Source organism: Fringilla coelebs (genome assembly GCF_963513975.1).
Source record: "Fringilla coelebs genome assembly, chromosome: 4".
NCBI classification, from domain to species: domain Eukaryota; kingdom Metazoa; phylum Chordata; class Aves; order Passeriformes; family Fringillidae; genus Fringilla; species Fringilla coelebs.
In genome coordinates, this window is record NC_140032.1 from 24,826,339 (window position 1) to 24,853,548 (window position 27,210).

General features: G+C 38.8%; 1 protein-coding gene across 1 annotated transcript in view; it reads right to left on the bottom strand.

The window, feature by feature from the left end:
- Positions 1 to 18,198: 18,198 nt before the first annotated feature.
- Positions 18,199 to 27,210, bottom strand: part of KCTD8 (potassium channel tetramerization domain containing 8) — a gene marked incomplete at both ends in the record, with an annotated part of 91,908 nt that continues 82,896 nt past the window's right edge. Inside the window, one exon of the mRNA XM_084204335.1 lies at positions 18,199 to 18,659. Within this exon, the coding sequence (XP_084060461.1) occupies positions 18,199 to 18,659 (461 nt within the window). The remainder of the gene's footprint in view (positions 18,660 to 27,210) is intronic.

The window sequence follows — 27,210 nt, forward strand, 5'->3', positions numbered from 1 at the left end:
TCAAAGCATTAAGAATGACACATTTCATGTGTTTATTTTCTTTTCTTCCCTTTTTTTTTTTTTTTTTTTTGTAATGCTCTCTTAACTCTCTTTCAGGTTAAGAAAAGAGAGGTTTTTACCTGCAGTACTTTCTTAAGAGGAATTTTCCTAATGCACTGTAAGCTCCAGATGAGTAAGTATTTTATTGTAGTCTTATATAAGGTGGCTCCCTAGGGGATAAAAAAAACCAAAACAACTCAAAAAACCAGAATAGAAATAACACATGGGGTTTTCAAGCCTTGCAGAAATACTTGAGTTTTAATTGTTCAGTAATGCAATCTAAGCAACTTCCTGACATCCCAAGCAAATGGTTTATGGAAGGTTGGGGAAGAAACTCTTGTGACAAAATGCACAACACCCAGGTCTGTTTTGTTTTTTTTTTCTACAGAATTCCTGCTTGTTTGAGCTGCAATGTTTAGTCAGTAGAATTTATTTTACTGCATCTTAAAATCATTATATTTTTTACTTTCAGTTTATTATTCTCCAATTTAAAAAACAAAAATGGCACTTCATAGCTTTTGCCAGTATTTACCACAAAATAAAGGACTATTTTGAACCTAAATGTATTTGAGTATTTAATGTAGGAAGTAGCTGACAACAGAGCAGATGTTCATCATGTGCAGTAGGATGCTTGAATTCAAGGTTTTCTTATATCATGGCAGGTGAACAATTTTAGATATAATTCAGTAGAGCCAGCTGAGGTGAAATGTAAATATTCTTGTGCATCTCTCAGAAATAGCAGATTACAATAGGATGCTTCCAATGAAATAACTTTGGTCCTAGGACAGGAAAAGAAGGCTTGGACAGAAGATCAAGTATTTTAGAGAGTTGAAAACAAAGAGACCTCCATTCTTGAAGGTGCCCAGTTTCAGTAAGTGACTTTTCAAACCATGAGTAAATGGAGATCAGTAGAGCTAAGGGGCCCTGGTTGCAGTCTAAGCTGTGAAGATCCAGCTAATTTTCCAGCTAATTGGGACTACCAACACCAAGCAGATCCACTGATTCCTAATCATTGTAATATATTAATTAGATTATTTTGATTAATTTTGATTTCAGAGTATTCTGAGTCCTGCAGAAAAATGAGAGCTCAAATACTGTCATATCAAATCAGGATGCTGGTTCTATTAGCCTTAGTACAGACGTAATAAAGAGAGAAACTCAGTTAGCTTTGTGTTGGAAGTTATTTTCAAAGCAGAAGATAGGTTATTCCTATCTAAAGCCATTGTTGTTTCACCAGTACTTGTTACCTAAGTTGGCAAAGTCTTATGAGAAGGCAAAGATCTGATATAAACATACTAAGGTTACTGTGCTTATCCCCATGAATTTCAACCAGCTGCAAAAAGAAAAAAATTAACATTTGGCTAAATTTGTAATTTGAAAGGGACAGATAATTAAGCTTGGGATCTCTGAGTCACTTGATACCTTAAGGTCAGGTTTCATTCCTAAAGATCTTTTTGAAATTGTAGTCTACAGCCTTTTTGGTAAATTGTCTTTACAAAGAGTTTTTATGTCTCTTGTTCATTTGTTCTATCAGAAGTGACATAGAGTTTGCCTAGTCTCATTACTGAAGCTTGTGCTGTCTTAATAACCTTTCTCCCAGTTCTTCCTCAGTCTTTTCTTTAAAGGACAGAAAACAAATTTGCAAAGACAATGCCTCATTAATCAGATTGATTCTATGTTATTAATGACTGTTAATCACAAAGCAAGAAAAGAGAAATGTATTCCCTCAACCATTTTGCTTCCTTCCAGAAACCTTTTGAAAGTTATTTCTAACATAAATGTGTTCAAGTTCATAAGAAATATAATTTAATTCTAATTTAATATCATATTAGATCAAAGTTCCTACAAGATAATAGCATGATTCTGCTACAGTAAATGGCTTGTGTTTCTGCTACATTCTTATTCCATTTATTTTCTTTTGATCTTAATATGGCACAAGCTAGCTGATTGTTCATTGAAACACAAATTGCAATTCCAGTCTGAGCCCACTTGCCCTATGTACGAAAAAATGAAAACCTTTTAAATACTTTGTGAAACTTGGCATCTTCCTTTCCTCACCACTTCCTCAATGCAATAACAAAAAATCTTTACTTCATAGCCATGTTTCATATCACATTATTAGAAACCTGCCAAAGAAATTAGGACCTGTAATTCTGATAATGTTAAAGCTGGCAAGTAAGAGCATCACCAAATTCAGATATTATTGCTAAAGAAGGGGAACACATAACTTCTACACAAATATATTAGATATCTGTCTATCTGCTAGAGTCTCTGTGGTAAATAAAACTCAAGAGGACTCACTGTTTAAGTACTTGCTAACTTCAGTGTGTCAGGATGCACTCATAGGAAAATCTTAATCCTCCTTTAAGAAATGAAGAATACAATTTGCATTAGCAGCCTCTTTATACTCCTTCACTGATATGTCCACAGTCTGACTTTTATCAAAGATAAGAGCTTTATCATATGGGTATTTTTGGAATTATTGGGAATGGTTCCCAGTCCTTATTAGAACTTTTTGGTAGTGTACTGTTCAATGTTTCCTCATATAGGAATAAGCAAGAAAAAGCAGAGAACTTCTGCCTGCAGGTTACTGCTGGTAATGGAAAAAATATTTCCTAAAACTATGAAGTATGCAAGTTTTTAATGCGATGGATGACAAAGAAGTGAATTTTTAATGAGAGAGATGAAGTTTTCTTAAAAGTAAAATAAAAAATGCTACAGGGTTTTGCATCAACAAATACGAAAAATCATGCATGGATTTAAAAAAGAAGTCTGCCTTTTCATTTAAAATCATAGGAAAGAAAGCTGACAGGATATATGATGTGGGAGTGAAAGCGTTATTGACTGTGAGATGCAGATCACAGAGGGAGAGGGGTAAAAGAAAAAATAAATGGAAGTTTTCCCCTGATAGATTGGCTAGTTGCCTATATTCTATACATGAATAAATAAACAGTGTGAAAAGAAGTGTTAGTCTAAATTGCATATCCGTGTTAGAGCGATGTTATCTTTTGGTTTTAAAATAGGGCTGACCCTTCAGGATATATTTTTAGGATTATTCAATCAAAATTTAGTTAAAGCATGAGGGCAACTGCAAATAGAGGGAAAAAGGAACAGAGAATTATAATTAAAACACTTAGAAAATAAGGCAAAGTTCCAAGTAAAAAATGACAGCCTTAGAGAAGTTGGTTGGGAAATGGAGCGTGTGGTGTTTATTTAGCAGAGCATAACTGTGGTAAGGACTGATGTGAGCACTGGACAGGAGGGAACTCCAACATTTTGGTGTCAGACAGAGAAGGAACAGGCAACAGGAACTGAATTTTATGATAGACAGCTAACTGACACCACACTGATCAATGCCATGTGACAGGAGAATGGGAAACAGCTCCACAAAGGATAATCCCTGCATATCTTTGCACTCTAAAGGGCAAGTCCTACATATTTCCATGTATTCACATCCCAGTGTAAAATAAAGAGAAGTCAGTGTGAAAGTAGGGACCACAAGTAGCACCAGCAAACATTTATAGAGAAAATTATATATATTTGTGTTCAAACAATCCCCAAGATATATCCTTTCTGGGCAGCAGGAAAGAAAACATCTGTTGCAGAGAGCAGGAAAGCTCTGCACTCAGATGGTGTTCAATCTTTTATGTGCAATTTGGTCTTTTATGCATATTGCGGGACATTTTTAGTGGTACCTCCCATAAACTGTGTCTCCCTTGTGGAAGCTCACATTGGGGTAGGTTATTGGAAGCCAACAGCCATTACAGTGGTAATTTCAGCTGGGACAGAGTAATGGCACAACATTATGAACCAATAACGGGATGCTAATGTTTGTAGTATGCTCTTGCAGTGCACAATAATGAAGGGGAAGTAAAAGTTTAGAATCAATCCTTAATTAGGCAGATGACTTTCTGATTCTGACAAACACTGCAACTTGCCCAGAACTTCAGCACAGACTCACAGTGTTCGCAGCATTTCTGCCCTAGGATGCCCAGGTCCCTACCAAGCATTATTGCAGGACCTGTTTGCCTTAGCTTTTACCAAATAAAGCCACCTGAGCCTCTGAGCAGCTTTTCCAATCCCTTAGATTTTCATACAGTTTTATTCCTGTAGTGCCAGTGATCTTATGCCATTTGGCAGCCCTCACTGCTGTGGTGAACACATGTCACGATTTCAGCAGAGTGAGAATGCAATGGAAAAGAAAAATGCTGGCATTTGGGGAGCAGTCAGCTTACTTTCAATCAGTGTGAGGAAACAGACACTTATGATGGTTCAGACACTAACAAAAATTATTTCAGCATATCCTCTAAAGTTTCACATAGAAAAGGTTGAGAACCTTCCCAGAATAGTTCATGATTAGCTACAGGACACCTTGTGTTTGTGGGGAGAGGGAAGGGAGGGTGGCAGTGTTTAAATCAACCTCTTGCTTTATATCTAGTATGAATGTCAGCCACAAGGATGCCATGAATGCAGCTCTTTTTGCCTCCTGTGAAGCCTGAATATTATTCTTCAGCCATATGTGAGGAAATGATAAAATAAGCAAACATATGGAATGATTAAGCCTGCCACAGTACTTACAGACTGGCTCAAATTCCCTTCTGCTGCCCAGTGGCTTTCATCAGCATTTATAGCAATAAATGGGAAGTGAAGTTGGGCTCCTCAAAGCTGAGCTGCAGAATGTAATTTTTTTTAAATTTCTGTTTGTGGTTCTGTTTTAATAAGCTTCTTTTGATTTGGGAAATTTCATTGGTTATAAGAACCTTGCATAAGACTTCTGTGTGTACTCTCAGGTTCAGCTATACCAGCTTCATAGTCTGTTAAACTGAATGTCCCTGCTTTTATAGATGTGGTGCAAGGTTAGGGAACTCTAAAAAACTATCTAGAAAACATACTGAAATCTGAAGATCAGAAACACTCTACATGGAGCACGTTCATCAGTCCATGTCTTGAAGCACCTGTGACAGCCAACACACTGTGTGCCAGGCCAGCATGCACAGCACAAAAGAGACAGGAGTTGAGGCAGGAAAGCAGAGCAGCCAAAAGAAAGCTGCCCATTTGGCATTTCCTGATTTATGTGCTTATATTGGGAACTCCTTCATTTAAAATCTTATTTGAAGGTCCCCTGCTGAAGTCCCTGGGTCTTCCTAGAAATGAATGGAAACAGATTTTAAATGGTAATCTTCATTGGCTAGGAATTGTCAAATAAATTATTTTTATTTTCTATAGATAGGCATATTCCTTCAGAACACACATCTATTGTCAGTTCTTCCAATTTGTTATTTACTGCCTGCTCACAGGTCAGGTCAACAAATTCAATTTTTTAATGTCTGATCATGATTTTAGGTCATTTAATTTAGGGCAATTAGGAAGTTGCCAGAAATTTCAGCACATTCCAGGTCAATTCATTAAGTTTTATAATTCTTCTGAAGTTTAAATTAACACTTTTCTGCCAAATTACAACTCTAATTAATTATCTTCTATGCTACTCATCAAAAGGACTCCTCTTCTCCTATCTTAACCTGCTAATAAATTAAATGTCAGTGTTTATGAAGAGAAAGCTGCCAGATTCTCATTTGCACTAAGGCTCTTCACAAGCAATGACAGTAAAAGAGGCCGAATAGGCGTGCAAGATGCTTTGTCTCCAGCTTTAAAAACCTCTCTCTACTGATAGAATGGACAGCTGCTCTGACAGTGTCCAAATGTGCAAAGATATCAGATTTTGTGAGTAGAAAAGCAAACAGGAAAATGACAAATGACAAATGCTGGTTCTAGGATTTAGAACTCATTACATGTACATACACTATATTTTGTTTGCTAAACTGTTCAGTTATTGCAATAAGAATAAGTTTTTTTCTCAATAACCCTAGGGACATGCCTAATGCTCTCCCTGTTGATAAGACTTTTTAAGGCCTGTATTTTTTCTTCTACCAGCTCCACTGCTTTTAAAAGTCAGTCTCAGCAGTTAAATAAATTGAAGGGCAGAGTGGCAGGGAAGTGGTTTTGGGTTTTTTTGTTTCTCTGACAAACAGGTATTTCCAGAAGCATGCTGACATTTTATCATCCTCTGGACTATTGTATCCTGGAAGAAGGACTATATTTTGTGGGTGATTGCTTCCAATACACAGAGTTAGAGCTTCATTTCTGTCCTGTATTAGCTCAAGAACATAACCTATTTGTCCCAAACAAAATTATTATGTGCTGTTTCAAATGCAAGGAAGTAGAAATGAGCAGTAAGCAGAACTGTCCAAGGCAGATATTTGCACAGCTTCTGTTCCTTGACCTGAAAAATATAGAAAACTTGCAGGAAAGAGATTACTTTTAATCAACCACGATTGTAATGACAGAGATATCGTTGTTGCTCCTGCATTTTTTTTAATATTCCTTTATATTTTATTACTACTTTAGTATTCCAATCTTATTTCTCTTAGAACATATCTAGTTGAACAGCTGCTGCATGCACATCCACTGTTAAGAACCATGGTGGCTCCCTGGGGAAGAGCAGTGCAGGAATGGGCAGCCAGGACTTGTCCCCCATCCCAGAAAAGCAACCAGGGCACAGGGACAACCCTGGCCCTCTCTGGGGATGGAGATGGACAGAGGCCAGGGCATCAGTCCACAGAGGAGAATTTATAAAGAGGCAGACTGGCAGCTTTGCTTACAATCCACACATCCTAAACATCTGTCAAACTTTGGACTCACCTGCTGCCCAAACCTTCAGGTATCACCTGCCATCACCTACCTACCCAAATGCTGCTACACACCGAAGAGTCACACCCCAGGTCTTGTAGGCAGGAACCATCCCCAGCTCATCCAGCAGAACATCTGGACAGTCACATCTGTCACATTCTGGAACTGCTTTGGTGCTCTGCATTTCCCTGAAAGCCTACTTTTTTATTTTTCTTTTGAATGAGGTGAATGACACAGCTATCATGCTGCCAGGGATGGCTCAGTTAGTGATGCTAGAGCTGAGCAGCTGTTTTCCATCATGAATCCGTGTGCAATTGCAATGCCATTGGTCAAAAGGTGAAGAAAGCACTATGAGCCTCTGGGAAAGGAGGGGAAAGGCAAGGTCTGTGCTGGGAAGCAGTTATCTGTTCTGTGAAAAGGTGGATTAATAAGAGAGAAAGTTTTCTGGACCAGACAAGGCTGGCAGAACTCAGAAATGCCTCTCCTCCTTTTCCAACTATTCAACTATTTCCTTTGGAAGGCACATTTCTATCCTCCACTGCTTGTGAGGGATGAAATCGCTGCTTCCCATTCCACCCTCATCATCACTTTACTGAGCAGCCACTGCTTTTTTTCATGGCCTTGACTCCAGTCTAAGTTCCTTTTTGCAGCCTCTCACAAATGGCACAGAGGAGATCCTGGCCTCCCCACAGTGAATATGCTGATGATCTCTGCCTCAGCCTAGGAAAGTCATGATCTCTGAGCACCTGTGCCTGCTTCTGCTCCCTCCAGGATCCTCCTCAGCCTGTCTCGGGCATTGTGGCAGGCAGGGACAGCCTGGACCCAGCTGGTGCAGGGGCTGCAAGCCCTCTCATCCTGCAGCTCTGTTCCTGTAAGTTCAGGAAAAGCTGGGATCAGTTTATTGCCCTCATCACCTGGCCTCTGCTTGGCAAGGGGCTGCACATCTTCAGGTTTCTGTATCTACTGGGATGCTGTTAAGGTTTCTCCTCTGGGACAGCATTACTGCGTCTTGGGGGTTCATTGCATGGCTGGCATAAGTTGCTGTGTGATCTTCCGCTGTCCTCTCCACACTTCCCACTAGCTCTGTCTTATTTTTATTCAAGGAGAGACAAAGTTGGCTTCCAGCCCAGATTTGCAGCTGGTGTCTCTAGAAGAAAGCTTACAGAGGGAAAAAAAACCCGCCACAAACCAGCAAACAAATAACCCAAATTCCATGCTGAATCTGCAGACTATGCAGTTGGATTCATTCAGCCTTATAAGACATAAGAGGTAAAGAGAGAAAGTGAGAGGAGGTAAAGGCTATAAGTGCTTTCCCCAATGATGGGAAGAGCAGCAATAGTTGCTCTCTCTCCTCCAGTGGTGTCCAATAAACTGAGAATGCCAGGTGGGAGCAATGATTTTAGCAATGCTGTGCAGTGCAGGAGATAGAGCCTGTCAAAGGAGAAAGAAAATAGGAATTTGCTGTGATGGCTTAGAGAAAATATACTCTGCCACTGACAGAAAATATCCCTACTGCCAGATATGGTTCTCTCTTTCAAAAAACTTTCAAAAAAAGTAGCTCATTTCCCCACCTGACTTGCATACAGAACAGCACAGCACAGAAGGTACAGATATGGTTATTCTCCACAGAGGAGAATGCACCTTTTCTACCATGCAGCACTGCACTTGGGTAACATAAATAGACTTGCACTATTAAGTGTTGAAACAATTAATGGCAGTGATGGTTCAGCAAATTGTTTCAGACAAGTGCCTTCTACAGAGTCTGGGCAGCACCTTTTCAGGTTTTTCTTTGAGAAACTTTGGGTGGAAAATTGCACCTCCAGCCACCTACCCCAGTACTTCTGCCTGATGAATGGATCTGGAGAATTCAGCTGTGTGGCATTATGATGGAGATACTCTGCCTTGAACCTCTGGGTACCTCTGGGTCTCCATTCTTACAGGCAGATGAGCTTTTATGTTCCTTTTAAAAATTGTTTAATCAGTCTTTCTGAGGAACATGGTGCTCTTCTATCTACCCCTCTTCCATGAGATAAGATTCCCTGGCGTTCAGCTGCATCAGAATATTGCTCTGGACTGCTAGGACTTGAAGAGATGGTAAACTAAGGGCTCAGTTTTAAGGCATTAATCTTGCAGTTGGATCCCAATGGAAAAGAACCCAATCCATATGAACAGACCTTTGACAAAGCACAGGATCTTGTTCAAACATTAGGCTGCAGGGCCAAGGCCTGTGAGGAAACACCCCGGTCATTCAGGAGTTTTCCTGCCTAGTGGCACAAGATAAAACTCAGCTACCACTCACCAACCAGAATCTTCTGCAGAGGAATTGGCTATACATGAGAACTTTTTTTTTCCATTTTGCATTCTCATCATATGATTTCTAAGTTAGCTGGTATCACGCAGTTGATGAGCAAACAATAGAGTGAACTAATTTGATAAGTCTTACAAATATGAAGGTGTCAAAAAGGAAGATGGGTAATCAGGAAGATTTGGTGCAGAAAAAGCATGCTCTGGACATGACTTGATTTAATTCAATTCACAGGGGGTTTAACTGAAGTAAAAGCGAAAGAATATGAAGAGATTGGGAGATACTGTAGTAAAATTTAAACAGAAGCATTCTAAGGAATACCAGTAGGAATTAAAATCTCTTTGCATTTATGTTACATTCATTTCAATGGTCTCAGTTCTTGTTTTGCCATTTTCAATTGTCTTGGGACAGGAGACAAGTTTTTATGCTTAACTGTACAGCATTAAACATGCAGCTCATGCAAAATAAATATAAAAGTAAATCATGACAGGCATTCTGGGATATTAAGTAAATCAGCACACACCTACTGCATAGTCTTTCTTATTGAATACCCGTGGATGACTGAGGAGCCTGAAGAAAATGAGACATCTTCAGACCTGTGAGAAAGCATCAACTGGATAATCTTGAAAGCATGGGACAGCTTAAGGCCCTGGTATCTTACCAGCTGAAAAGAATCCTTTGATCATTTATGTTACAGTAAATACAAGATATGATTCTGGACAAGGGCCCCGCATAATATTGCAGCTTTGCTGAAATTTTCCGCCGTCAGGATCATGATAGAATGTAGCACACATTCAAAAAAATATATTTGTGGGACTAATATGATCCATGATTTTACAGCTATGCTTCTTAAGGTGGGGCATTGACGCAGTTCTGGAGATGAGGCCCTTGATGGCTGCTATGAATTCAAGCAGGATCTCAGCTCCCGAGCACCAGCAGGGAACAACTCAATGATTTGGGAGCCTCAGTTCCCAGGATGGCTGTCAGCAGACCATCGAGGTAATCATGTGGGGATGATGAATTTAAAGCACATAAAGATCACATTGATCCCCAGGTACTTGAAGATGGGAGGAAACCACTCAAATCACTTTCAAAGCCATCGAGAAGGTTTTTTTTTTTAAATTCTGTTCTTGACATAATTTCCCTCTCTTTCCTCCATGACATTTTCAATGTGTGTGAAAACTTACAGAGGGACACAGAAGACTTTGGAAAACTTCTGTAGCTTTTCAGAAACACTGATGTACAGCTAATTTATTGAAAGCTTGTATGTGTAAGAGTTCTTCTTGCTTCTGTAGCTGAGAGAGCAGCATCATTACTTGCCACCTGCTGTGATGCCTATCACAGATTGGCTCAGACAATTGCTGTTTACCACTGTCGGGGATTAAGACAGACTCACAACGAGCATTAAAACATAGCTCTTGTCAGACAAACTTGATTCATTATTCCTTTCAAATGCACTAAAGAATTAGTGGAAGAAAGGAATGGGACAGCATAATAATTCCTGATTTCAATGTCAAGAAAGCTTACTTGTAAAATTAATTCAAATTGATTTGGAGTGGAAGTAGGAAGCTGTGGTAAAGATGATGATCAGTCTTATTGAGATGAGGGGAAGGGCATAGGGATCACTGCAGAGATAACATGAGTTTTTCAGAATTAAAAGAAAAAAAGAGTTACATGCTCAAGTCTCAGTAAATGCCACAGGGAATTTGAGATCTCTTTGTGCCTTTGAAGATCTCTTTCATATGTTTTGCTTGCCATCTTCTCAAAGTTAAAGTAAATGGAATGTTAATGAAATTTCATTAAAAAAAAAAAAGACTCAAAGTAATTAGAAATGGAGAGAAAAGTAAAATATAACTAAACATTTGAATAAAGCAGCCTGGTTAGGAATAATTGAAAATTTGGGCTGTATATTTCCAGGAAAAAGCGATGGGGAAAAAAAGAATGAATGAAAAAAGGTGACTATAAAAGCAATTAATAATTCTATATATGGAAACAACCCATCACATTGCAGGAAGGGAATAATCTTTTTTCCTACTTCCATCCTTCCATTACTGGCCAAAACTAGAATCTGTCCATCCTCTTTCCCCAAACACTATTGAACAGTTGGAAGAAGCTCAAGGAGAGTCATGAGATCTATTTGAAACAACAGTCCTTAAATTGCCATGGAAGCTTCAGGTAAGTGTTCACATAAGTGTAGTGACTTCAGTGACAAAAATAGAAGTCAAGCCTACATTTTCACCAGAGAGCAAGAAAGTGCTCTTTAATTTTTCCATTCAGGAAAAATGGGAGACATTCAGGACTGGAACCATAAAACCTGTGAAAGAGCAACTTTTTTCCTGAAGACTGGTCTTAATTCTGCAAGATGGTGAAAGCAAGCTTGCCCTTGGCAAAGGATACACAAGGAAGGGCCCCTCATCCTCCTGCGACTGAGATTGAAGCATCTCATGACATGTCCTGGAGGGCTGGGCTTTCAATCCTTTGGGATGCCTCCAAATCCACAGTGGCATGGAGGACTACTCTTACCCCTGTCTTCTTCAAGCTCATTTCTCAACTGTGTGGCAGGTGTTCAATCACTCAGCAGTCACCTAAACTGCTCATGTCAGAAGTTTACTAATGTAATTTAAATCAGGGGTAGGTATAAATCAGAACAATTCAGGGCCACACTGTCAGAGACTATTTTGCGCTGCATTGAAACAAATGCTACCTTCAACAGAAAAATGACACCATATGAAACACACAATTCACCTAAATAGGAAGAGAAACAGGGAATAAAGCTTTTAAGGGTCATTGATTGATAGTTTTCACAGTTCCTCCTAGGACAAACTAGCAATCCAGTAGGGATGAAAAATATTCTATCAGGTGTTGCCTGCTCTCAAAACTTTACACTTACTATGTACAGTATATATTTATTAAGAAAACAATCTTTCAGCAATATATCAGGAGGAATCTAAGTTTGGAGCACATTATCAATTGATCGGTGTTAAAATAATGAATTGCATGCATGCTAAGCAGATAAGAGGTAAGTGACAGTATTTCAGAATTAAATGTTGCTTTGGAATCTGGAAAGATTATTTATTGCATATTTATGATTTCCATTCCTTCTATGTAAATTTAATTTAATTCTTGTTACTGGCACTCATCTGTTCTGGGGTGACTGCTTGCTAAAAATTACACTGCACGTAATTGAAACACTTAACATGCTCACTGCTAGAACTTCATCTAATATGTCTGTGAAGGATTATATGAACTAGGGTCTTAGAATGAATTCCATCAAGCTATTTCTACATTTCCCTTTTATGTATATAAAAGAACATAAAGTAACATTAACATGGTGAAGAAACAGAAATTTTAATAGGCAATACAACATAGAGACATGGATATTCCCACTATATCCATCTGGTCAATTATTGTTTTTTGTAATTCCTTTTTCTTATTATCTGAGACAAAGAGATGGCCCAGTAAGAACAGGAAGAGTCCCTAGGGGAGGAGAAAACTCTCAAATACTTTTTCTGTTATATTCATCACTAACTGTATTGAGTCCATTTGTGCTTTTCCCCAATGTGCCTTACACAACCTAATGCCTGCAGCTGAGGATTGCCAGGGTGCCAGGCTCCAAACAGATGGGAGCACAGTCGGTGTGTTTCTCTTCTGGGCACCATTTGTACTCTCTTTTCTCAGCACCCCATTTCATGCTGTCACAAGCCCAATTTCAAAGAAGGAAGAGTTTGCTAAAGCAGGAGACATTGCCATTGTCTGTTATGGTTCTACACATAGGAACACTGGGATTTGTTCCCACTGAATGGCTGTTTTCTGTGCAAACAGTAATGATCCACCTGAACAAAACAAGATTCCCACTTCAAATAGTGATGCGAGGTGTTCTGCTATGAAGACAACTACCCACTACAGCAGCCTGAAACAAGCTGTGCATCCCCACAAATGGGAGTGTGGTGTGAGGAAAAGCTCCTCAAGGTCTTGCCTGCACCAGCCTGGTGCAGCCCAGCAGCACCATCCCTGAACTGGGGCGTCCACTTTAGCTGCAGTGCCAACACACAGCAGGTGTAGGTGGCCAGCAGGACACTGACAGCAGCAGTGGTTTATTTTTCAGTGAATAAATGACTTTGTGACTTGTTCCACTGGAGGACTGGTCTTTGCTGAAGGAAGGTGCCCCCAACAGAGCACAAGCTGTAGGGCAATGTGTCTTTGCCTTCCAGCTTGTGCTTTATGGCATCTTCTGGCCAGCAGTGCTGAAGTGATTCAAACCAGTAACACTGCCAGTGTGTCCAGCTTCCCCCACCAGTTTCCAGTGTAGTCTAGTCTCTTCTGAATTTGAGTATGTGTCTTCAGGCAAGGAACAGATAAGCTCTTAAATAAAAGTGACTGTATGAATGTCCATGGTAACAATGAAAAAGAGAGGGGCAGAGTGGAAAATAGGAAGCAGGGTGAAAGCCTCTTCTAGATAACAGATCCTGGAAAATGGGAAACTACTTGCTGGCCTGTAATATATAAGCTGAAGCAATGTGTGAATGTTATTTTTATGATGAGCCACACCAGCAGTGCAATTCTGCAGAAACCTGAAGATTTTTTGATAATTTTTGAGCATCCCAAAGAGCCTGGTTCAGGACATGAGTCACTTGTAAAAGGAACTCAACATTGCCCTCTCATTACTAATTTGGGTTTTCCACCTCCAGGAGGAAGTATATTTTTAAATATCATTACTTGAACAAAGACAACATTAGCAAGTCAAACTATATTGCATAAGCACTATTTTTTTTTCAGGAGGCCATAAAATTATGCATTTTACGCAATTTTTCATATTGCATTAATTCAAAGGAAATAAAAGTGAATTCTAAAATTCTATTTTAGAATTAATTTCAATTATTCTAGTACTTAAACATTTTTGTTAATGCAATAATCCTTCAAAACCAGACTAGTCGAGCACATCATTCTGGGCTTTGTTCACACATTTTCAAGGGTAAACATCACTGCATGGCAAAACTATCTCTGGTCCCCATAACTCAGTTAGAAAAATAAAAACTGCTGTGTGTAACATCTATGATGAGGGCTTAAAACTCACTTGTCTAGCAAATAAGTATGAGAAATAATAACATTACTTTGGCATCAGATTCTAATTAATGACTCTCATTAAATATTAGCTTAACTGTGAGATTATTTATAAAGGAAGATTTTATTTTTATCGGTTTCAAATCTTTAATCTGGACTATACCAATCCATTTTTCTGAACATGTTAAATGTTAAGAATTAAACTCATTGAAAAAACATAATGAGATATGTATTCCATGTTAAATTCTCAATAAGATCATAATGTAAGGAATTGTGTTGATTTAGACAGAAAATCTGCAGAAGAAAGAATTCTATTGCTTTCTTTCCAGAAATATGCTTGCTTAATTTACATGTTAAATTAATTCTTTTTATTTTTTCTTATTTATTTTTTAAAATAAATTTTATCAAAGCAGTTACCACCTAAACCTACCACTAAATCATTCACTAAAACGACTTAGTCTTTAATTACACTAAACAAAATTTGCACCCATCTTTGAAAAGGATGGTAAGGAGGCCCATGGGAACTACTGCCGTGTCAGCCTCACCTGTGTGTCTGGGAAGATCATGGGACAGATCCTCTTAGAAGCTGTGCTATGTTAAACAGCCAGCACAGCTTCACCAAGGGAAAGTCCTGCCTGAACAGTCCAGGGGTCTTCTGTGATGGAGGGACTGCATCAGTGGAAGGGAAGAGCTACAGATCTATCTGCACTTATGTAAGGCCTTTGACACAGTCCCCACAACATCCTCCCCTCTGACCTGGACAGACAAAGGTCTGATAATAAAAAATACAAGATTATAAGAAAGACGCGGAGAAATGTTTAATAGGGCCTGTTGTGAAAGGAAAAGGCTAAATGATTTTAAACTAAGAAGGCAGATTCAGATTAGTTATGAGTATGATATTTCTTATTATGAGGGTGGTGAGACTCTGGAAGAGATTTCTGAGCAACCTGATTTAGTTGAAGATGTCTGTGATCATTGCAGGAGGGTCCCTTGAAGAGTCCCTTCCAACCCAAACCGTTCTATGATTATAATTGAGGATCAACCAATATCAGCATTTGGATTTGTTTTGAGTTTTCTTTTTCAGAAAAACATTATCTTCATAAACTTCAAATGGAGTGGATATTTAGTGTGCTGACTGCCTCTGCTGAAACCCAATAAAAGGCACAGATTCCCATGGTAGACTATTCCAGTGTGCAACAAAGTGAGCAGCTGAAAACAAGAGAAAAACACTAAAATGAAAAAAGGAAAAGCAGCAATCATGAGAAAATCAGAATAATGTAAGACAATAGGAAACAATCAACCCTCCAAGTGCTTCTAATATACCATTCTCTTGTAACACCTGGGAGCTTTCAACCAGCCGTAGCCATCTCAGCACCCACAGGTTCCACTGAATGTCTCAGCTTGTGTTCTCCCTAATTGTCTGAAAACTGTAGAACAATAACTACATAGATAGGGTTGGAGCTCTAACTGGGTGAACTGGATGAAAAGTGTGATGGGAATTAGAGAATACAACTGAGGGATTCTCATGACCTGTGATTCATCCCCCCTCTCTATGACTACAACACATTGGAATTTTTCACTCTGAAAGAAGCACAGTATACACTAATTCCAAAACCAAATTACTCTGTCTTAAGATGCCACTTTGATTACCAAGTAGCAGTAATGTCATTCATCTGCCTAACATGCCTCATGAACACATGGAAAGTGATTAAGGTTATCAATATTCTTACAGTACTTACGTATTAAAAACACATATCAACAGATCCATTCCCCTCAAGAATGAATCAATATGTTTTGAGAAATTTTAGGCAGTATAATAAAAGAAAAAAACAGCTCATAAAAATATTTATATACTGACAAATTAAAACCAATAGACAGGTGAAAAAAATCACCTAAGCATTCCTCAGGCATTTACTTCCTGGAATACTGAGAATAACTGGGAAGGCAAAGCAAACCTCCAAATTCAACCACAAGGTTTACTTGGAATGCTCAAGGCACTGTCTACATCTTAACTGTGTAATCCCAGGTGGAAACAAAGCTCTCAGTATTAGTCTAACTTTGGAGTAAGTAAAACTAGAATTGCATCCACTGGAGGATAAGTGATGATTAAACAGTTGGAAGTTTCATCAGGTAAAGAACAGGAATCCAAAGATTAGAAAAGATAGTAAGTAAATGATAACCTTGTCTGAGAAGCATTGCTCCTTCAAAAGAAAGAGTGGGTCTTTTGGACCAGGAAAAAGCAAGCAAGGAACATAAAGGCAAACCTGAGATGTCAAATGGTCCCATACTGCTCTTCATCAGTTCAGACTAGACTTACACCAGATATGGTCCTTCAAGTTACTAAAAAACTGTCAAAATATGTTGAAGCCAACTAATTATCTGAATAGGAGAACAACTAGTTCTAGATGGGTTAAGAAAAGAACTGGTGAATGAAGTTGCTTCGAAAAAAATATTAGAAGTTTTTTAAAGGGGCCTTTTAGAGGACTAAAAACTAATACAGGTATCAGGAATAACCCTGGAAATTGCAATTCAGGAAGTCCTCAAGAAGTCCTCTTTACTTTAGCTAAAATGATTTAAAAACCATAAACCATTTAAAATTACCATAAGATGTAAAACATCTATTCTTACACAACTGTGCAGTTAGTGCTATAGAACACGTACGGAGATTAACCCTTATAAATTTGGATGTGTACATTTGTGTGCTCACAGTAATAATTTGAAATCTGTAAGAACTCAGCAGCTCTTTTGTGAACTCCAGCAGTCCTTACCCATTTCAGCTGTGGCTGTCTGAACCACAGTCGTTTTCTTGGTGTTCCTGTAATGAGAAAGGAATTTATTTTCCCATATCTGGGCTGAGATAACAGGTTTGCCATACAGAGCTGACTATTCACAGAAACTTTTCATTTGTAAATGTAGCACACTCTGCTGTGGTATTCTAAATTTTCTATTTCTAAGCTGATTTTTGTGAACTTGTCAAATTGGAAATGCTTTCTGCTCTGCTAGTAAAACCACTCAGTTTTTTAGTTCATCCTCTTCTGCTTCTTAGCATAAGTCTCTTTCTCTTAGGGTCTGTATGGCAGTTCCAATTAAACTGCACTACCCTAAATATCTTTTCCCACTCTTGAAATATGTTTTTGTTTTGTTTTTTTATTTCCAGCAGAGTAGTTATGAAATTACTGAACAAAAAGTAAAAACTTACTTGATTCTATTAAAAAGGAGAGGCAATAACAACAGCAAAGAAAATCCACTAGATGGTTCTTTTAATAAATACATTAAAGTCTCTTTTATTTTTCTCCATTTTTAGCGACTAACATAACAAAAACTTTCAGACCATCAAACCAGTTTTCACAATCTGCCATAAATTCGCATTTCACAGAAATAATCCTGACAAGCACTAATAGATGAACGTTGTTGGTGCAATAATAAAACAATATAAGGCATATTTACACCATCCTTACATATAGAAAGAACACTGTACACACAAAAAAATCACAGATCCAGAACAAAGTAAATTCAATCCCTTAGACATTTTACGTTTATAGGCTTGGTATCAAACAAGTAATTCTCCAAGCAACAGACAACCTCTTGCTCTTGTGTGATTTATTTGTAATATTGTGCTCATGCAAAATAGGTATTTGATTTATTGCATTAACATTGAGAGAATGTTGGGAATTAGTTCCAAAACCAGTTCAATTGAATTTTAAACCCTGTTTGTCTTCATCCTTAGTAAGTCTGAGTCATTTTTAATGGTGACATGAAATGAGGTGTTAACTGATGATTGAGATTTTTATTTATGTTCCAAAATAACAATGAAGATCAACAGACTGTGGTTCGAAAACCATCTTTCTTGACCATGCAATTTTTTTCTTTGCTATTATGAAGTGGCTTAGATGAGACACCTTTTGCATTTTTAAAGTTTCTATCTTTATATATATATATATATATATTTAAAGAAAAACATGTACTATCCAACATCCACTGTTCACAGAAAGAAATAAGCAGCAGGAATAGCTCTGGTGGCAGAGTTGGCCAGGAGGAGGACATCAGCAAGAGGCATTGTAACAAACATCAAATGCCTCAGAGATACGCCAGGAAACAGTTGATTACTATAACCCATATTTCTGTAAGAGTTCAGACTGCCAGGGACGTTTGCGCTCTGGAAAGTAATCTGGAATGTGGATTTTTTTAAAATCTTGAATACATTTTCTCATTTCCTCCTCAACGCTCAGCTTCTCACACACCTTCTTTTTGGAAAGGTTTGTTTCTCTGGACTTGCTAATGAGAGTTTGAAAGAGTTCGCTGTTCCTGCGTTTGTCTGGCGCTGGCATCCACTGCACCGGCGCCTTCTTGGATGGACGATCCAGCGTCAGGGTGTTTGGCTGGTGGGCTGTGGATGGCTGAGTGCTGGTGGCATTTTCTTGCGGGGTGCTGGCTTCCGAGTGGCTGTCACAGCTTGAGGTGGACAGCTCGTTACAGGAAGTCCCACTTTCACTGCCCTTGTCCAAAACTTTGTCGTGCTTCCTTTCTTCGTGGTCTTGTTTGGGAGAAACAGTTCGCTGGGGGGGCCCTAATAAAAAGCAGGAGAGAAGAAGTATTAAGCAAGCACTGCTTTACACATAAATCTGATCAGATACCGTTTAGAAAAACACGGTTCAGACTCTCAGCTGGCAAAAGTTGGTCTCATTTCTTTGTAGGCAACAAAAACTATACCCAACTGGTAAACAAACTGAAGGTCTGGTCCTCAAAATTCTCACCCCTAAAAATGTTTACAGCAAGAATAACTTCACTGCCTGCCTCAGAATCCAGGTAACGAAGTGTGCACAATGCTCACAAATTAGCTGCGCTGGAAATCCTTGCACACAAGTTTAAATGAACTAGTTTGCTATTACACTGCAAGAAGTTTATTGTGATAAATTAGATTTCGTTGTATAAGGGAAATTCTACTGTACAATTTGCAAGCTCTTCACTTGAATAAAAATATTCCAAGGACTTGAATTTTAATTTTTTTTTAAGCTCTTAATTCACTTTCCCTGAACAGTCTACTGATACTGTGCTCTGCAGATGTCAAGTCTGCAGAAGCCCTAGACAGAAAAAGGAGCATTAAACCTCAGATAACAGAGAGATCACTCACTGCTGACAGTCTTTAGGGTTTTGGGGTTTTTTATCCTATAATGATCTCACTACACTTCTTACTGTCAGTTGTTACCCAGACTTGGTGCAAGCTCAGAATTCAGCTGTACACCTCGTACTGCACAGGGTGGCAGGGAAAAGGAGGTTATGAAGTTATGGGTAAAGAGGCACTCTGCCATGGCAGGGGGAGCAGCCCACCAGCCTCTTGGCAGGCACTGCTCAGCAATTCACACGCATGAAAATCATATCTAAGCTCTTATTCCCTCCATATATCATTTTTGTTTTGAAGTCTTATGCAGAATAGGAATGTGAAAGATAAGTGGTAGCCACTAAATCTGTACAACCATTTTCAGTTTTGAAGACTTATTGGAAAACTCCAGCTGTGAAGTGAAATGATGCTATGCTGACATCATAGAAACGTCACAATCTTAATTTAGGACACTATCTAAAGATGACAGAAATATCTGTGGAGTTTAAGGAGTGTTGAAGTGGACTAAAGGGAAAAATTTCAAAGATGTTTAAGGATGTAAATGAAAACAGAGTGGGGATTTAGTGGCAGTTGTGTGTTTGCTACAAACCCTAAAAGCAGGTTGGGTATCTAAATATCTTATAAAAACTAGATTATGCCTACAGTGTATCCAGATACCATCAGCATCAGTTTACTGCCAGTGCCAGCACCAAAACTCAGAGTTTGACAGTTCTACCTTGGGTCGCTGGGACAGAGTTGCAAGATTTTCTGATTCATTTAGCATTTTATTGCTCAGAATTACAAATAAGAAATGCAATTACAATTACAAAAAATGCAGAAGCAATATGAACCCCCCAGTGGTCTTTTTGACAGTGCAGTTTGGTGACTCAAAGGAACCTAAGAAGATTGCAGTATTTTATATGAGACGAGGAAAAACAAAACAAAGCAACACACAAAGGAAAAGAAAGATTAGTCCAACAATAGCAGCATTCAACAACCTGCTTTTCTTTTGTTTTAGCCAGCATCCCAGGATGCTGTGTCCCATTTCTGTAGTCCATCTAGAGAAACCCATGAATAATCAAGAGCAAAAGAGAGACAACAATCCTACAGGGCTTGTACTTACATTATGCAGAGTGAAAAACAAGCAATTTTCTACTTCATTATACTCAACCCAAATATTTAACACATGGCTGCAGCGATTTCCCTCCTCCTTCTCTTTCAGAAGTTTGATCACCTTCTTAAATAGATTTACATGCTTTCCTTCTATTGTTGTATCTAGCATTTCATTTCATACCTCAAACGATTATATGAATATGCTAAGTTGAGAGTCAGCTGGCATTATGGAGCTACTCTGGCTTTGCAGCATGCAATTATCAAACTGAGTTGTTAATCAGACAGTGATTTCAGTATTGTTACTCTGATTTCCAGTAACATGATTAACATCAATATCTAATCTAGTTTACAATCTCGGCTTCTTCAAATATAACAACACACTCTGTGACTAAGAAACTAAAGCTTTTTGTTTGCAATATTCAGTACTTCAAATATCTTTTCTGCCCATTTCTTTTCCTGCAACTTCATATATCAAAATGTTATTTCTTGTTGGTTGCTTTGTACTTAGTTCTTGGTACTCCTTGCTTCTCATGGGCTCAAACCCGCAATGTACTAAGGATCTATTTCAGAAAAGCACATTGAAATACACCTTCAAGTATATAAAAAGATCCATTTCCTGCTATAAGATTATTCAGGAGCATGACAATAGGCAGGTATTTAAATGCTTTTTTGGATCACAGCCCTGAGGTTCAGTATCTTACAGCACTGAGTTCCGTATGCTCCACTGAATCACCTAAATTCACAATGACTTGAATCAAAACACAAGTTTCTCCCACATCTCTCCTTTTAAAAATTAACAAATCCTCCCTCACAAAGAATTCTTTATATACCTATGCTCTGCTTTCTCAGTAGTGTGTTATTAACAGAAGCAACAGTTCTGCTAGAGGGGAGGTTTTCCTCACAGTGTTTTCTGCCTGCTTAAACCCAATAGAATTTTAAAATATATACAGAAGGATCTACAAAAGTTTTGTTGAATTTTCAACGCCAGGGACTACTGGATAAATTTAGCTACATTTCTAATTCAAAAAACATCTAGGTTATTGCCCTTTCTGCTGCCACACTTTTCACTGTACCTCCTCAGCTATTCCAAGATAACACCAAAGACATTCAAGTAGTTCAGTCTACCTGAAACTACTTATTTTCCAAAAGTGCAGAATATTTCTTAAAAACTCAGGGAAGGTATATTTGCTCCACTGTGCACACAGAATCACAGGATCATATAAGTTTGAAAAAACCTTTAAGGTCATCAAGTCTAACTCCTAACCTGACACTGCCAAGTCTGCATGTAACACTAAAAAAATCACTGACTTGCAACCTGTCTCTTCTGCTCCTGCCTGTTCCAGGACCTCCAGCTGCTGCTTCCCCAACTTGGAGTGGCTGAAGTGAGTCACTGCATCTTGGTCCTCTCCAACTCATTCTCCTCTGCAAAGACATGTCCTGTTGCTCTCTCCACTGCCCAGTTCTCCAAACAGCTCCCAGGTAGCACTTCTCCTCCAGGCAGTTCCAGTAGACACTTTTTCCTTTAATGATCCTATCTGGCTGCATCTCTCATAGAAAGTTAGAAAGTGAGCTAGCCCTTTACCTGGGCTTACTCATCACCTCTGCTATGGTGGGGTCATGGTTTAATCCCAGCCAGCAACCAAGTACCACACAGCCATTTGCTCACTATCCCACGAGCAGGATCTGGGAGAGAATCAGAAAGGTAAAAGCCAGAGAACTCATGGGCTGAGATACAGACAGTTCAACAGGGAAAGCAAAAGCTGTGCACACGAGTGAAGCAAAACAAGGAATTAATTCCCTGCTTCCCATGGGTAGGCAGATGTTCAGCCACCCCAGGAAAGCTGGGCTCCATCACACCTAACGGTGACTTGGGAAGACAAATGCCATCGTCTCCAATGCCCACCCTCTTCCTCTTTCTTCCCACCACTCTATACAGTGAGCATGATCTCACATGGTCTGGGGTATCCCTCTGGTCAGTTTGGGTCACCTGTCCTGGCTGTGTCTCCTCCCAGCCTCCCACACACCCCCAGTCCCCTCACCAGCCTGGCAGCAGGAAAAGCACAAAAGGCCTTGGCTCTGTGCAAGCCCTGCTCAGCAACAGCAAAACCATTTCTAGGTCATCAGCCTGTGTTCAGCACAAATCCAAAACACAGTTCGCGCCACTGAAAGGAAAATTAACTCTTCCCCAGCCAAAACCAGCACAGAGGGCTACTAGACTCCAAAGTTTAATAAACTTGAAAGAATATTTCAAGGACATTTCTATGATCAGGAAGGCATATTACATTTACTTTGACTGTATTTACTCCTCATCTGTGTTGCTCTCCGTGCAGATTCTAGCCCACATTTCCTGAGAACCAACTAATGAAAGAGTCACTTTCAATCGCTAGAAAATATGCATAGAAAATTATCTAGAGACTTATAAACTTAATTCTCTGAAGTGAAAACCTGCTTCTATCAGTTATGACAACCAAAACAGAAACCAGAAGAAATTCTCTCAGACTTCCTGGTAAAACAGTAACTGAGCAAGAGAACTCCACTCAGAGAAAGAACAGGCCAAAAACCACAGCAAATCAGCCAGTGGCCAAAAACTATTGGTTGAAAATTGTAACCATGTATTTACATAAATTGTTGCAGATATTGATAAACTGCAGTCTGAATAACTATTTTAACCAGATTTTTTAGCTCTATCTCCTGCATCAGAGAAAAATACCACACTGGAAACATTAAAAGCATGAAATAATGATATTCTGCTTGTCTATATTTCAGGTTTTGGATACACTTATTTTCTTAAATACTTGTACAGCAGACGTAACACAAAAGAAATCCTATTCAAGCACTGTTACTAGAGAAGGACTTTGCCAGGAGATGAGCACAGGATGGAGTGACAGGATGGTGCTGACTCCTGGCCTGGTGGAGCAAGATCTGATTAGCACATCCTGGGTAATGCATCCAGGCAAGAATTCCCACCGGGGCAAACTGTGTAAAGAAGCAACTTCTCATGTGCATATCACATATGTGCATCAAAGATCACCCCAAGTTATGGGACAGAGGGTATCTCTGACCACCAATAACCCCCAAACCCCCTGCCAAATGCACCTCCCTTGATACCTGGAGCTTGGACAGTAAGATAAGCCACAGTGGGAACTTGAGATAAGATAAAGGTGGTGCTCCTGTCCAGGTGTTACCTCAGACTGAGGGGCAGGCTAACAAGGCTTGGGGAGAAGGGTGTATCACCAACACTGGGGAATGAAAATGCAGAATTTGCAGGCCACAGGGCAAGCCAACTCAGCAATTATGTTGAGGTCAGCTCTGACAGGGTAAAAGTTCTGGCGGGGGGAGATTGTGACTGCCAACTCAGGGCCCACCAACCCAAAAGAAGAGAAAGACTGAGCATGGGACTAATTAGCATTAGAAGTGAGGAAATGATTTAACCAATAGAATAAGAGAACTGTATAGACAGTAAAAAGCTATTAAACACCTTGGGACCCTCACCACCAAGAACTCCAGGGTGAAAAATGTCCAACAGGATGATGCTGGATTTATGGGTGGTGACTATCTTCTACTTGATTTCTCTCTCTCTCTCTCACCAGCCCCCCCCCCCCCCCCCCCTTTCTACTTGTTTCTATCTCTCTACTTCACATTTACTGTTAAATAAAATCTGTGTTATTGACTTTGGCATGTGGACTCATGTGCATCTTAATTCAGGCAGAGGCATCTCTCATCTTTGCAGCTCAGAAAGTCAGCTACATCCTGGCTGCATCCAAAGCAGCATGGGCAGCAGGGCCAGGTGGGGAACTGTGCCCCTCTGCCCTGCTGAGACCCCACCTGCAGTGCTATGTGCAGCTCTGGGCCCCAGCACAGGAAGAACATGGACCTACAGCAGCAAGTCCAGAGGAGGCTTCAGGGATCATCAGAGGGATGAAGCACCTCTCCTAGGGAGTCAGGCTGAGAGAGTTAGGGCTTTTCAGCCTGGAGAACTGAAGGCTCTGGGGAGACCTGCAGCCTTCCAGTCCTAAAGGGACTACAAGAGGAGAGGCTTTTTAGCAGGGCCTGTTGCAATTTTACAAGGAATAATGAATGATTTTAAACTAAAGGGGGTAAATTTAGACTTGCTATAACAAAGGAAGTTTTTACAGTGAGAGTGGTGAGGCACTGGAACGGGTTGCCCGGAGAGATAGATGGTGGATGCCCCATCCCTGGAAACATTCAAGGTCAGTCTGGATGGGACTCTGAGCTACTCAATGTAGTTGAAGATGTCCAACCTTCATTGCAGGGTGGGGTTGGACTAGATGGCCTTTATAGGTCCCTTTCAACCCAAATAATTATTTAGGATTCTCCTTTTTTTGGTGAAATACCTGGTTTCCTGTATGCACAGTGTCAGACGTGCATACAGATGAATTAATTTCTTCACTCAGCTACTTTATTTCTACAGCGTCTCAAAGATAATTTTTTTTTTTTTTTATAATTCAGTTTATTTTTACTGGAAAATGTTAAAAAAAGTTGTGAACATATGCACAGACTGCTGCAGTTAGCTATTTTAGTAACTACTGTGTTGAAATGAATAATGGAAAATCTTAGCTCTGGAGTACAATAGTTATAGCTGGATGCAAGACATGTAGATGAGCTGAAGCTGATATAAAAATGGTGATTTGGGAAAAAACCATAACCAACACTTTATATGTGCTCAATATGCACCACCTCAATCAAGAAGGATGAAATCTGCTGAAATCTGCTATCTTTTACTGTTTCAGAGAATATGCATAAAAGAAGTGAACTGATTTGAGTTTTATGAATTCCCCTGCTAGCACTATAAAATAAAGCCTGCTTGTTGATTTAAGTAAAAATCTAAACCAATTAAAAAATCAAACCAACAAACCCAAAATCTTGAGTCTTTCTGTGATGTAATTTTAGTAAAAAAAAGTTCTTGAGGGTATTTTATCTTCATAGTTTCCTGTTTCTTCAAATGTACTTAAAAACCCAAACTCAGCTCTACTTGATACAGTCTATGAATTAAATAATCCAATTAATTAAATCAGTTAATTTGAAATGACGTAGCCATAAACAAAACTATCTCCTGCATAAGCAATAAATGTTTTGTAAATATGTTAAATTTACTGAGAATTTCAAAAAACATCATGAAGAACATTTTTTCTTTCAAGAATATCTTCAAAAAATGGCAGAAAAATTTTAATCAAAATTATGATGTAAAATACTGAAACAGCAAATAAATTTCATGTTTCTAGTAGATTTAATAAAAAATGAAAATAGGAAGGCAACAGGGTTTTAAACTGACATTATATTGGATGGTTCAGGAACATAATAGCAATGAAAACAAAAGTTACTTTTATTTGTATCTGCAGAAGGAATTATATCTAATTCAACAATATTATTTGCAGTTTCATTCATAATTTTTGCAGTATGTGAGTTGTACATGACATTGCTTAAAATGCAATTTTTTTCCACATTGTTTCACATAATGAAAGGTCCTTATTTTTAGAGGCTACACAGGACCTTTAGTCTGGAACACAGATACATTAAACTCCTGGATGAATTTCTCCTCCCCCTCCTCTCTCAAAATTACCTTCTAGACAGAGTGAATGTAAGATGAAACCTATTGTGTTTTGTGATTTAATCTTTAGAATCTAAATGAAATTAACAATAATTAATATACAATTATACAATTATGGCTGAAAAGAATACTCATCTAATCTCACCTTGATAACTTATTCATCTAATATATCTAGGGTTTTTATTACCTTTCACCCAGACTGGAAGTATTACACTAAACTGAAAGCTTAGAGAGAAGTCACCTGTGAAATCTGATGACAGATTATGGCTACTGTGGGAACACTTTCATTACCATAAGTTTGAGTACTTAATATCACACTTCAATGGTAAATGATTACTTTTTTATGTCTAATTTCACTTTATTTATAAAAAAGATTACTTTTAAGAGCTCTGAAAGGATAGCTCTAAACCCCTGACATTTTCAGTGGCATATTAATAATATTTCCAGTTTTAGAAGAAAATCCTGTTCTTAGGAGCTCAGCTCAACACATGAATTCAGTTCGAGACCTGCACAGGACTCTGCTGGACTCTTACCACTAGATCTGTAGGTTAAAACTCTACCTTTATGGCTGGCAAATTTACAAGGTGTTTCCTGACTACTGCACTCTGTCCTATTTATCAAAAAATCAAAGCTAAATCCACTCCTAGGACCTAGTAGTAAGAGTTTATGTGGGTTTAACTCCATTCAGTTTGTCAAGAAAAGTTCACTACTAAGTTTAGTTATCACAATTTACATCTCACTCAGTTCTGGGGGACGAGGGGAGAAGGCCATGTCCCATTGAATGCCTATTTTAAGGCTAATATGCAAGCCTACACATGAATTAAGTGGTGTGCAGTCCTCAGCTGTCCCTCTGGCTATGGATGAACTTCATCCATTATGAACATACCAAACAAACAGTACTAATAACTGAATGTATAGTGTGAGAAATATCTAAGTGCTCTTGACAAGCTCTGCTCTAGACAACTTGCACTTGTGGGAAAAATTGAAGAGCTCAGCATAGAAATTTCCATGGATTAAAACTCTGTGTAGGAGTCCTTATGCTGTGTGGCATCAAATCACTTCAAATAAAAAAGCATTCAGTTTCCAAATTGGGTTTCCCCCAGTACACAATTCCAAACCACTTCTTAAATTAAAGGCTTGGTCCAAAGAATGCTTAGTATATAATATCAAAGTATTTTTGAGAAAGGAGGATTGAAATTTAGCCTTTCCTATTTTCTTCCTCCTTTGAGACGAGTGACACATTGCTGTGGATAGCCCAATGCTCACCCTTTCACGTTTTTTGACCCAATTGGGTCTTGGCAATAGTCAATGCAAAGTAGAATAGTTTCAAAAAACCTG